At 43.1% G+C, this 13163-nt stretch overlaps 1 protein-coding gene across 4 annotated transcripts in view; it reads right to left on the bottom strand.

The window, feature by feature from the left end:
• LOC121539680 (protein FAM184A) overlaps positions 1 to 10905 on the bottom strand; it is a 129965-nt gene extending 119060 nt beyond the window's left edge. For 3 of the 4 annotated variants that reach the window (XM_041848353.2, XM_041848352.2, XM_041848354.2), the window contains exons 1-2: positions 10526 to 10905; positions 472 to 1326 (exon numbers count right to left, since the gene is read on the bottom strand). In XM_041848353.2, coding sequence (XP_041704287.1) covers positions 472 to 1326; positions 10526 to 10702 — 1032 coding nt within the window. In that variant the 5' untranslated portion in view covers positions 10703 to 10905. The remainder of the gene's footprint in view (positions 1 to 471; positions 1327 to 10525) is intronic. The other variant, XM_041848355.2, reaches the window with a different exon arrangement.
• Between the last annotated feature and the right edge of the window lie 2258 nt (positions 10906 to 13163).

Genomic DNA, 13163 nt, shown 5'->3' with positions numbered 1-13163 from the left:
TGGTCTCAATTGAATAGAGTAGGATACATGTGTATGAATGGAAGGAGGAGCACGGGGCAGATATCTTTCCAAGGAAATTAACTTCCAAAATATGATTTGGCTATAGCAGGGCTGCCCAACCCTCTTCCTGGAGATCTACTGTCCTGTAGGTTTTCAGTCCAACTCTGATTCAGCTAGTTAAGGTCTTGTTGAGCAGCTAATAAGTAGAATCAAGTGTGTTAAATTAGGGTTGGACTGAAAACCCACAGGACGGTAGATCTCCAGGAAGAGGGTTGGGCAGCCCTGGGCTATAGGCTATATTGTCTGGAAATAGGATAAATATTGATAACCCATGTATTTGTCTCTGCCTGCAAATCCTCCCGCTTCTACGTGTAGGCATTTATACCAATGTACAATGAATCATACCGGAAACACATACAAACAGGGCTGTAGACACAAAAACGCACACATGAATATGCATAAGAATTTTACCTTAATGATGCCCTCTGCATTGGTGAGGGAAGCCTGCAGCCTGTTGGTCTTGTCCCTGCTCTCTCTCGCCTCCTCCTGTGCCCTCTGCAGCTCAGCCCGGAGCTTTCCCAGTGTCCTCTGGAGCGCCGCCTCCTGCACCTGGAACTCCTTCCTCAGCTCCACCTCCGTCCTCTTCCAGGCCAGCAGTTTCTCGGCAGTCAGCTGCTGTGTGCGCCTCATGGCTTCCAGTTCGCGTTCGTAGTAGCCCTGAGCCTTGGTGAGCTTGGCTTCGTATTCCTCCACCAGACGTACTTTGCCCTTGGTCAGCTCCTCCACCCGCTCCATGAGGGCCTCCACCTCGGCCCTGTGCAGCTCAGCCAGCTTCTCCTGATCCACAGTGGAGTTGGCGCTCTGGTTCTGCTGGCTGTGGAGCAACTCCTGGACCTCTTGCCGGTGGGCAGCGCGTAGTTCGTCAATGGCCCGCCGCTTGTCCTGCTCGAACTGGGCCTGCGCCTGGCCAAAGGAGCGCAGCTTCTCCTCAAAGTCGCGGCGCATCTCCTCCACCTCGCGTGACATGGAGACCACGCGCTGCGTGTGTTGCGCCTCGGTGCACAGCTGCGAGTCCTCCATGCGCTGGCGGTACATCTCAAACTCAGCCAGTGCCTGCCGCTTCATGTGCTCGTGCAGCTCCACCGACTCTTCCAGCGATTGCAGACGGCGCTTCAGGTCAACCTCGTCGACCATCTTGCTCTTATACTGCATGATCTTGTCATGTGTCTCCGTCACAATGTGCTGCACTTCGTCCTCGTGGGCCTCCCGCAGCGACTCCATCTCGTCCTCATGCTCGTCGTTCTTCGTGTTGAGGGCGTAGATAACCTAGAGCAAGAAGAGAAGGAAGAGGAAAAATATGAGGATAGAGTTAAGGATCCTTACAGCATCAAAAGAGATTGTGATGAATATCTAATCAAAGTTAGTAAATCATAGATGACACATAACTAACAAATTAGGAAATTGTTAATTAAAAACAAAAGCTTTAGATATGAACACACCCTTATGGCTCTGCCTGTTTACCTCATCTACGATGTTGCTGATTTGTGCTACATTCCTCACTTTTGCCAGGTCACTCCATAACTAAATTCCCTGATTGGCTTTCTATTGCTGCTCAAAGGACTTGCTTCAAAGCCGAATCTTGCAGCCATGTGTCAACTGTTCTGAATGATCATAAATTCATCTTAAATGTTTTTATTTCCCAGGAAATCCACTGCTACTGGGCAGACTCACTGTTTTGCAGACTTTTCCTTCCACTAAGACTAACATTCAACTCTACCCCCCTGCAAAACATTAATTAATCCAATGTGTTTACGACTGAGATCATTAGCTAGTTTTGATTGATTGGTTGTATAATCACATTAAGCTGTTCTGACACACGATGAGAAGGGTAGTGTTGTTGAAAGTATGCCAGAGGAGTGTGTACCAGTGTGTGTGTACATGAGTATGTATGTTAGTACATAGGTATGTGGGAGTGTTTATGTGAGTGAGTATGTATGAATGAGAGCGACAGAAACCAAGTCTGCATCCCATATGGCGCCCTATTCCCTCTATAGTGCACTACTTTTCAAAAGTAGTGTGATAAATATGGAATAGGGTGCCATTTGGAATACATCCCGAGAAAGAGCAAGGCCAGAGCATCAGAGGACATCAAACTTTTCTCAGATCACATTAGGTTATCTCTTTGAAGTGATGGGCATTGTGGGTCTCTGTCAATAAGAGAGGCCAATGGGGCACTGTTCCAAAACATGAGTGCATCATCAAACAGCAACCACACATCCCAAGATGTGAACAGAGCACGAACATACTCCATACATCCTCTTTCATTCATTTTGCTGAGATAGGAATTTCTTTGTGACTGTCCTCATCATGCAAAAACAAATAGATTTGGATAAGATGTGTAAATCGATTTTTCAATCCAAGGTGAACATCTGGCTCATACAGAATCGTGTCAACTTCCTAACACAAATGAAACACTATGCAATGATATGGCCTCACTCAGAGTTTATATAGGTGAAATAGCGTCAGTATGGTGTCTGACAGATACAGTGAGGGAAAAAAGAATTTGATCCCCTGCTGATTTTGTACGTTTGCCCACTGACAAAGAAATGATCAGTCTATAATTTTAATGGTAGGTTTATTTGAACAGTGAGAGACAGAATAACAACAAAATAATCCAGGAAAACGCATGTCAAAAATGTTATAAAATGATTAGCATTTTAAATGAGGGAAATAAGTATTTGACCCCCTCTCAATCAGAAAGATTTCTGGCTCCCAGGTGTCTTTTATACAGGTAACGAGCTGAGATTAGGAGCACACTCTTAAAGGGAGTGCTCCTAATCTCAGCTTGTTACCTGTATAAAAGACACCTGTCCACAGAAGCAATCAATCAATCAGATTCCAAACTCTCCACCATGGCCAAGACCAAAGAGCTCTCCAAGGATGTCAGGGTCAAGATTGTAGACCTACACAAGGCTGGAATGGGCTACAAGACCATCGCCAAGCAGCTTGGTGAGAAGGTGACAACAGTTGGTGCGATTATTCGCAAATGGAAGAAACACAAAAGCACTGTCAACCTCCCTCTGCCTTGGGCTCCATGCAAGATCTCACCTCGTGGAGTTGCAATGATCATGAGAACGGTGAGGAATCAGCCCAGAACTACACGGGAGGATCTTGTCAATGATCTCAAGGCAGCTGGGACCATAGTCACCAAGAAAACAATTGGTAACACACTACGCCGTGAAGGACTGAAATCCTGCAGCGCCCGCAAGGTCCCCCTGCTCAAGAAAGCACATATACAGTATCTCACAAAAGTGAGTACACCATTTACATTTTTGTAAATATTTGAGTATATCTTTTCATGTGACAACACTGAAGAAATGACACTTTGCTACAATGTAAAGTAGTGAATGTACAGCTTGTATAACAGTGTACATTTGCTGTCCCCTGAAAATAACACAACACACAGTCATTCACGTCTAAATTGCTGGCAACAAAAGTGAGTACACCCCTCACATTTTTGTAAATATTTGAGTATATCTTTTCATGTGACAACACTGAAGAAATGACACTTTGCTACAATGTAAAGTAGTGAATGTACAGCTTGTATAACAGTGTACATTTACTGTCCCCTCAAATTAACACAACACACAGTCATTCACGTCTAAATTGCTGGCAACAAAAGTGAGTACACCCCTAAGTGAAAATGTCCAAATTGGGCCAAAAGTGTCAATATTTTGTGTGGCCACCATCATTTTCCAGCACTGCCTTAACCCTCTTGGGCATGGAGTTCACCAGAGCTTCACAGGTTGCCACTGGAGTCCTCTTCCACTCCTCCATGACGACATCACAGAGCTGGTGGATGTTAGTGACCTTGCACTCCTCCACCTTCCGTCTGAGGATGCACCACAGATGCTCAATAGGGTTTAGGTCTGGAGACATGCTTGGCCAGTCCATCACCTTTACCCTCAGCTTCTTTAGCAAGGCAGTGGTCGTCTTGGAGGTGTGTTTGTGGTCGTTATCATGTTGGAATACTGCCCTGCGGCCCAGTCTCCGAAGGGAGGGGATCATGCTCTGCTTCAGTATGTCACAGTACATGTTGGCATTCATGGTTCCCTCAATGAACTGTAGCTCCCCAGTGCCGGCAGCATTCATGCAGCCCCAGACCATGACACTCCCACCACCATGTTTGACTGTAGGCAAGACACACTTGTCTTTGTACTCCACACCTGGTTGCCGCCACACACGCTTGACACAATCTGAACCAAATACGTTTATCTTGGTCTCATCAGACCACAGGACATGGTTCCAGTAATCCATGTCCTTAGTCTGCTTGTCTTCAGCAAACTGTTTGCGGGCTTTCTTGTGCATCATCTTTAGAAGAGGCTTCCTTCTGGGACGACAGCCATGCAGACCAATTTGATGCAGTGTGCGGCGTATAGTCTGAGCACTGACAGGCTGACCCCCCACCCCTTCAACCGCTGCAGCAATGCTGGCAGCACTCATACGTCTATTTCCCAAAGACAACCTCTGGATGTGACGCTGAGCACGTTCACTCAACTTTTTTGGTCGACCATGGCGAGGCCTGTTCTGAGTGGAACCTGTCCTGTTAAACCGTTGTATGGTCTTGGCCACCGTGCTGCAGCTCAGTTTTAGGGTCTTGGCAATCTTCTTATAGCCCAGGCCATCTTTATGTAGAGCAACAATTCTTTTTTTCAGATCCTCAGAGAGTTCTTTGCCATGAGGTGCTATGTTGAACTTCCAGTGACCAGTATGAGGGAGTGTGAGAGCGATGACTCCAAATTTAACACACCTGCTCCCCATTCACACCTGAGACCTTGTAACACTAATGAGTCACATGACACCGGGGAGTGAAAATGGCTAATTGGGCCCAATTTGGACATTTTCACTTAGGGGTGTACTCACTTTTGTTGCCAGCGGTTTAGACATGAATGGCTGTGTGTTGAGTTATTTTGAGGGGACAGCAAATTTACACTGTTATACAAGCTGTACATTCACTACTCTACATTGTAGCAAAGTGTCATTTCTTCAGTGTTGTCACATGAAAAGATATACTCAAATATTTACAAAAATGTGAGGGGTGTACTCACTTTTGTGAGATCCTGTACATGCCCGTCTGAAGTTTGCCAATGAACATCTGAATGATTCAGAGGAGAACTGGGTGAAAGTGTTGTGGTCAGATGAGACCAAAATCTAGCTCTTTGGCATCACCTCAACTCTCCGTGTTTGGAGGAGGAAGAATGCTGCCTATGACCCCAAGAACACCATCCCCACCGTCAAACATGGAGGTGGAAACATTATGCTTTGGGGGTCTTTTTCTGCTAAGGGGACAGGACAACTTCACCGCATCAAATCAAAGGGACGATGGACGGGGCCATGTGCCATCAAATCATGGGTGAGAACCTCCTTCCCTCAGCCAGGGCATTGAAAATGGGTCGTAGATGGGTATTCCAGCATGACAATGACCCAAAACACACGGCCAAGGCAACAAAGGAGTGGCTCAAGAAGCAGCACATTAAGGTCCTGGAGTGGCCTAGCCAGTCTCCAGACCTTAATCCCATAGAAAATCGTGGAGGGAGCTGAAGGTTCGAGTTGCCAACTGTCAGCCTCGAAACCTTAATGACTTGGAGAAGATCTGCAAAGAGGAGTGGGACAAAATCCCTCCTGATGTGTGCAAACCTGGTGGCCTACTACAAGAAACGTCTGACCTCTGTGATTGCCAACAAGGGTTTTGCCACCAAGTACTAAGTCATCTTTTGCAGAGGGGTCAAATACTAATTTCCTCCATTAAAATGCAAATCAATTCATAACATTTTTGACATGCGTTTTTCTGGATTTTTCTGTTGTTATTCTGTCTCTCATTGTTCAAATAAACCTACCATTAAAATTATAAACTTATAATTTCTTTGTCAGTGGGCAAACGTACAAAATCAGCAGGGGATCAAATACTTTTTTCCCTCACTGTACACTATATATACACACAAATGTATGTGGACACCCATTCAAATTAGTGGATTCGGCTATTTCAGCCACACCCGTTGCTGACAGGTGTATACAATAGAGCACACAGCCATGTCATCTCCATAGACAAACATTGGCAGTAGAATGGCCTTACTGAAGCGCTCAGTGACTTTCAACGTGGCACCGCAATAGGATGCCACTTTTCCAACAAGTCAGCGTGTCAAATTTCTGCCCTGCTAGAGCTGCCCCGGTCAACTGTAAGTGCTGTTATTGTGAAGTGGAAACATCTAGGAGCACTAATGGCTCAGCCGCGAAGTGGTAGGCCACACAAGCTCAAAGAACGGGACTGCCGAGTGCTGGAGCACATAAAAATAGTCTGTCCTCAGTTGCAACGCTCACTACTGAGTTCCAAACTGCCTCTGGAAGCAACGTCAGCACAAGAACTGTTCGTCGGGAGCTTCATGAAATGGGTTTCCATGGCCAAGCAGCCGCACACAAGCCTAAGATCACCATGCGCAATGCCAAGCGTCGGCCAACATTGGACTCTGGAGCAGTGGAAACGCGTTTTCTGGAGTGATTAATCACATTTCACCATCTGGCAGTCCGACGGACGAATCTGGGTTTGGCGGATGCCAGGAGAACGCTACCTGCCCAAATGCATAGTACCAACTGTAAAGTTTGGTGGAGGAGGAATAATGGTCTGGGGCTGTTTTTCATGGTTCGGGCTAGGCCCCTTAGTTCCAGTGAAGAGAAATCTTAACGCAACAGCATACAATGACATTCTAGACGATTCTGTGCTTCCAACTTTGTGGCAACAGTTTGGGGAAGGCCCTTTCCTGTTTCAGCATGACAATGCCCCCGTGCACAAAGCGAGGTCCATACAGAAATGGTTTGTCGAGATCGGTATGGAAGAACTTGACTGGCCTGCACAGAGCCCTGACCTCAACCCCATCAAACACCTTTGGGATGAATTGGAATGCCGACTGCGAGCCAGGCCTAATCGCCCAACATCAGTGCCCGACCTCACTAATGCTCTTGTGGATGAATGGAAGCAAGTCCCCACAGCAATGTTCCAACATCTAGTGGGAAGCCTTCCCAGAAGAGTGGAGGCTGGTATAGCAGCAAAGGGGGGACCAACTCCATATTAATGCCCATGATTTTTGAATGAGATGTTCGACGAGCAGGTGTCAACATACTTTTGGTAATGTAGTGTATATCTGGTAAAACTAGTGTCAAGTTATTGAATACAAGCCAAATATGGAAAGATGAGGGAAAGATTATTCCCCTTTTCAGCAGAAAAAACAGTTGTGGAGGGTTTCCACAATAATGATACCCAATGTCTGTATTATGTAAGATCTCAATGGCTCACTACTAACAAGGAAGCATTGTTTTTCAGATGGCGCCATTTGTATTCTTTCTGCAGAACAGTAAGGGATATAATTATCTGTATTGATTCCAGTCACCAGGGTGGTATTCACTAGACACCAAACGACAGAAAATGGACCGAAAATGGGAGGGACTACATGAACTTTGCAAAATGGTTTGTTGTGCACTAATGAATATGACCCTGCCCTTCATCTATACAACCACAGAATACATGTAATGTGTACCCCACTGGCACTGGTTGAATAGCATCAGAACAATTGCCCTCATGATGCATTTTGAGAATTAGTTTGAGAGTTTGATCAGTAAAGCTTTGGAGGACATGAAATTAGATATTGTTACATAAATGTTCGCTTTAGTTGAATGCTTAGTCATAAAGGCTACACACAACATTGTCTTAACACTGAAACAACAGAAAACAGCCATGATAGCTGGTGTCAACTTGCCAAAGTCAGTCATCATCTGTCATGACTGTTAACAACATCCCTTACGCCACTTTTATGACCGTTTTTAGGCCAAATGTCAAAGGGTTCAAGTATAGTGTTAACATGATATGGGTATGAGGATGTGCGGAGGAGGATACACTTCCTAATCCTTTCTTAATCCTTTCTATGCTGGCTCAGGACATTCCCACTAGCCAAGCAAGCAGCTTGTTGGTGGGTGCTGCATAAAAAAACACTGTAAAGGGGTTACCTGGAATTTGACAGTAGTTTACAGGCAGCTCGTGGCAGTAAAAGTCTGTATTTCATATTACAGTACACTTACTGTAATATAAATACGGTATCAAAGCAAGTACTGTGTAATGACACACAGTACAATACTGTAAAATGTACTGTATTATACTGTAAAAAAAAAAGTAAATGCTATCGGAATGAATGAAAGAATTGATGAATAAATTAAAGGGATTTTTATTATAAAAGGGATTGGTGCAAGCAGGTTGGCTGGCTGCTAGGTAAAGTGTTAACAAACATTACAGAATATTAATTAATATTTGGTGTTTTGTACCACTTGCATTTCTAGAGGCCTTAACAAAGGCTTCCAAACTGGCAGCAACTACAGGACAAAACAGACCAAAAGGACACAGCAAAATGCTCAACCATTTAAGGTTTAAGTCTTGCTGCCACTCCAATCTGTCCCCTATACATTTTAAATTGATGGGGAACTATAACCACATAGGAGTTAAATTGGTACAGCATTCTCACTCACGGGTGTAACAAATATATCCTCTTACAAGGCACACCTGAAAATATTTTAATGAGCCGGAAACAACAATACCATGCACCCACTAGTGGTCAAAAGGTTTTTGGCGCTCCAAATATACGGTAAGGTACTGTATTCTGTGGGGTGGAATTACAGTACCATTCAAAATATAGCAATTTTTTCCCCACCCACAACATTTTCCAACAATACACCATCATTTACAGTATGCTGCAGTAAAACGTTTCAGAGTATTTTCCTTTTGATAAAACAAAAAATTACTGCATAATTCACAATTTTCCATTACAATGAAGATACCAATAATTACACCAAATATTATCCCGTTTTTACAGTACTTATAGTAAGGTATTAGACAAAAGTTCTGTATATTTGATGGAATTCCCCTTATTAATATATCGGTCTGTGGTATGCGAAAATCTTTACTGTGTCTTCAGAAAGTATTTACACACCTTGACTTCTTACACATTTTGTTATAAGTTAAAAGTGGGATTAAAATTGATTGAATTGTCATTTTTTGTCAACGATCCACACACAATACTCTAATGTCAAAGTGGAAGAAAAATTCTAAGATTTAAAAAAAAATCATGACAAATAAAACACTAATATATCTTGATTAGATACATTTTTAACCCCGAGTCAATACGTTTGAATCAGCGATTACAGCTACATGATTGGCAGCGATTACAGCTGTGAGTGTTTTTGGGTAAGTCTCTAAGAGCTTTGCATACCTGGATTGTACAATATTTGCCCATTATTCTTTTTAAAATTATTCAAGCTCATTCAAGTTGGTTGTTGATCATTGCTAGATAGCCATTTTCAAGTCTTGCCATAGATTTTCATGACGATTTAAGTCAAAACTGTAACTAGGCTACTCAGGAACATTCAATGTCATCTTGGTAAGCAACTCCAGTGTATATTTGGCCTTGTGTTTTCAGTTATTGTCCTGCTGAAAGGTGAATTTGTCTCCCAGTGTCTGTTGAAAAACAGACAAAACCAGGTTTTCCTCTATGATTTTGCCTGTGCTTAGCTCTATTACGTTTCTTTTTATCCTAAATAACTCCCTAGTCCTTGCCGATGACAAGCATCCCCATAACATGATGCAGCCACCACTATGCTTGAAAACATGAAGAGTGGTACTCAGTGATGTGTTGCGTTTGCCCCAAATGTTGTTGATCCATCCTCAGTTTTATCCTATCACAGCCATTAAACTCTGTAACTGTTTTAAAATCACCATTGGCCTCATGGTGAAATCCCTGAGCGGTTTCCTCCCTTTCCAGCAACTGAGTTAGGAAGGACTCAAGTAATTTCAGCTTTTCATGTTTAATTAATTTGTAAAAAATCTATAAACAAAATTCCACTTTGACATTATGGGGTAGTGTGTAGATCAGGTGACACACAATCTCAAGTTAATCCATTTTAAATTCAGGCTGTAACACAACAACATTTTGAAAAAGTCAAGGGGTGTGAATACTTTCTGAAGGCTAGTAACAGAAAACAACAATTCAAAAGTAATATCCTGTCAGTTAAATGTTTTTATGGCCTACTGTAGCTGACATGGAACGACTATTTAATCCATACAGGATATAATAACAGACCATCTTTCAGGAATTATGTAAAACAATGTATTTCCTGCTGTTCACAAATGTATCAGCCCTCAACAGAATGACAGTATTCCTAGGTAGGACAACAATAACATTGAATTGTATATTTCCTTAGCGATGAGTGACCACTCCACCAGGGACATTTAAATGCTTTTCTTCAGCATCAGTGTGATTTTCACTGTAACAACGTAGCCTTTACTAAATTCTGCTAATCATATCACACAGACACTGTAGCCTAGGTGAATCTATAGTGAATTACATAATTTCTATTGCCAGCAGGACAAATAAACGCATGAGCCTGTACTGTGACAGCTTGCAAGAAGAAAACGTGCGCATCAACAAACCTTCGTCAATTGTGCTATTTTCTTACTCATTTTCAGATGCAGGTCTTGAGTATATTCCATCGTTAAACCTGCCTCGTAAAACATGTTCCATGAATTATATTTCCCTGTACTGGTAATAATACATGGATTGCCCGATGCGGTATTGTACGGTTGCTGCCAACCCGTTCCAGTCGCCATCTTCACACACACGCTACTGTCACGACGGTCCAGCCAGAAAACGGTTCCTGGGAACCAGGTTAACTAATGTTTAGTCGTTGTGGCATTCTCTTTTGCTGTTGATAATTACTGGTGTGATAGTACTCGCAATCCCGGAATAGGGGGGTACCTAGCGCAGATTGCAAAGAGCGCGAGATAATCCTCGCTGCGTACCGCGGAACCGGGAGAGGTTAAATGTGGGCCGGGTTAAACATTTAGCCCGGCCCATCACAGCTGTTGTCATTGGTCAAATGATCGACTACATCAGCATAACGGAATAACGCAACTTTATGCCCTGCTAGGGTGAAGGAATGTATATTTAAAAGCCAGAAAGAATAAGCAAGACCTAGCAAAAATAAATCAGTGACCTCGGCGATTTCCCTTCAAAATAAAAGTCCTGCAATGAAAATTGTAAAAAATCACACTAATGGTCGAAATTCGTAACATTTTAATAATAATAATAATATGCCATTTAGCAGACGCTTTTATCCAAAGCGACTTTCAGTCATGCGTGCATACATTTTTGTGTATGGGTGGTCCCGGGGATCGAACCCACTACCTTGGCGTTACAAGCGCCATGCTCTACCAGCTGAGCTACAGAGGACCACATTTTATTAGGAAATGTTGGCAGAATTTTGTTTAACAATGTCAAAAAAGGAAAATTGTTAAAAGCCTTATTATTAAAAGTAATACAAATAACAAAACATTATTTATAATAATACTATTCATAATTATATTAATACAAAGTATTATAAATGTTAGAAAACACATTTAAATCCCATTGTTATTTAGCCCATTTGTATTGCACAATGTTCAGCATGTTTTTCATATTGGATTTGGCAACTGAAAGTGCTCCTGAGTAGAATGGATCCACTTTTACTGTGACACGATACAGGCAATTATGTGGGGTGCAGTAAATGATAGGAGTACAAACACAAAAAACATTGTTGACCATTTAGGCTTGAAAAAATAAACAAATAAATCACATCTTATAGAAATACTTTTCATTATTCTTTCTATCGTAACTAGTATAAAATATATATAACATTTTGCACATTTCCCCATAATTTTCACCCTAATTATTCATTTACATAATGATAACAATTTCTAGTATTATTACCTACAGCTGAAAATAACTTTTAGATATTAGATCGGTGGTCACTCACCAGAAATTTGTTCAGAAGTTCAACTTCCCTGACCTGGATCCTTTGTTTGAACTTCCTGAGGCAGCCCCATTCATTCCGGGTGCTACACCAAAACGTTGATGCTGGAGAAGAGGGAGGAGAAGTTGGGTTCTAGTCAGACTCAGGCAGCGAGCAAACCGTCCACCGCTTCAGAGTATATTACTCGCTAACGTTCAGTCCCTGGACAATAAAGTAGACAAGCTCAGGGCGAGGATCTCCTTCCAGAGAGACATAAGAGACTGTACATATTCTGTTTTATGGAGCTCTCTCCAGATATATTGTCCCCGTCTCCGTTCATCGCGCGGACAGGAATAAGGAACCTCCGGGAAACACAGAGGTGGAGGGGTATATCTCATTGTTAAATCATGGTGTGATTGTGGTAATGTACAGGAAATCAAGTCATTTTGATCTCCCGATCTGGAATACCTCACCATCAAATGCAGACCGCATTACCTCCTGAGAGAATTTTCCTTGGTTATTGTCACTGCCGTGTATATTCCACCCCAAGCCGACACCATGACGGCTCTCAAGAAACTACACTGGACTTTGTGCGAACTGGAAACCACATATCCTGAGGCAGCATTTATTGTAGCTGGGGACATTAATAAAGGAAATCTGAAGAAAATGCTCCCTGAAATTCTATAATCTCTTGTGCTACAAGCGGAGAGAACACCCTTGACCATTGTTACTCTCATTTCCAGGATGGCTACAAAGCCCTCTCCCGCCCTCCGTTCCGGGACAGCTACAATGCCCTCCCCCGCCCTCCCTTCGGCAAATAAGATCACGCCTCCATTCTGCTCCTCCCTGCCTATAGGCAGAAACTTAAGCTGGAAGCACCCGTGGTAAGGACTGTTCAACGTTGGTCTGACCAATTGGAATCTGTGCTTCAATATTTTTTTGTAACCCTTTTAACCCTTATTTTACCAGGTAAGTTGACTGAGAACACATGATCATTTACAGCAACGACCTGGGGAATAGTTACAGGAGGGAGGAGAGAGGATGAATAAGCTAATTGGAAGCTGTGGATGATTAGATGGCCATGATGGTATGAGGGCCAAATTGGGGTCTTTAATGACCAAAGAGAGTCAGGACACCTGTTTAACGTCCCATCCGAAGGAAAGCACCCTACACAGGGCAATGTCCCAAATCACTGCCCTGGGGCAACTCCTTAGACCAGAGGAAAGTGTGCCTCCTATTGGCCCTCCAACACCACTTCCAGCAGCATCTGTTTTCCCATCCAGGGACTGACCAGGACCAAT

This window comes from Coregonus clupeaformis, unplaced genomic scaffold (assembly GCF_020615455.1).
Source record: "Coregonus clupeaformis isolate EN_2021a unplaced genomic scaffold, ASM2061545v1 scaf0307, whole genome shotgun sequence".
Taxonomy (NCBI): Eukaryota; Metazoa; Chordata; class Actinopteri; order Salmoniformes; family Salmonidae; genus Coregonus; species Coregonus clupeaformis.
This window is presented reverse-complemented; position numbering and strand designations above follow the sequence as displayed.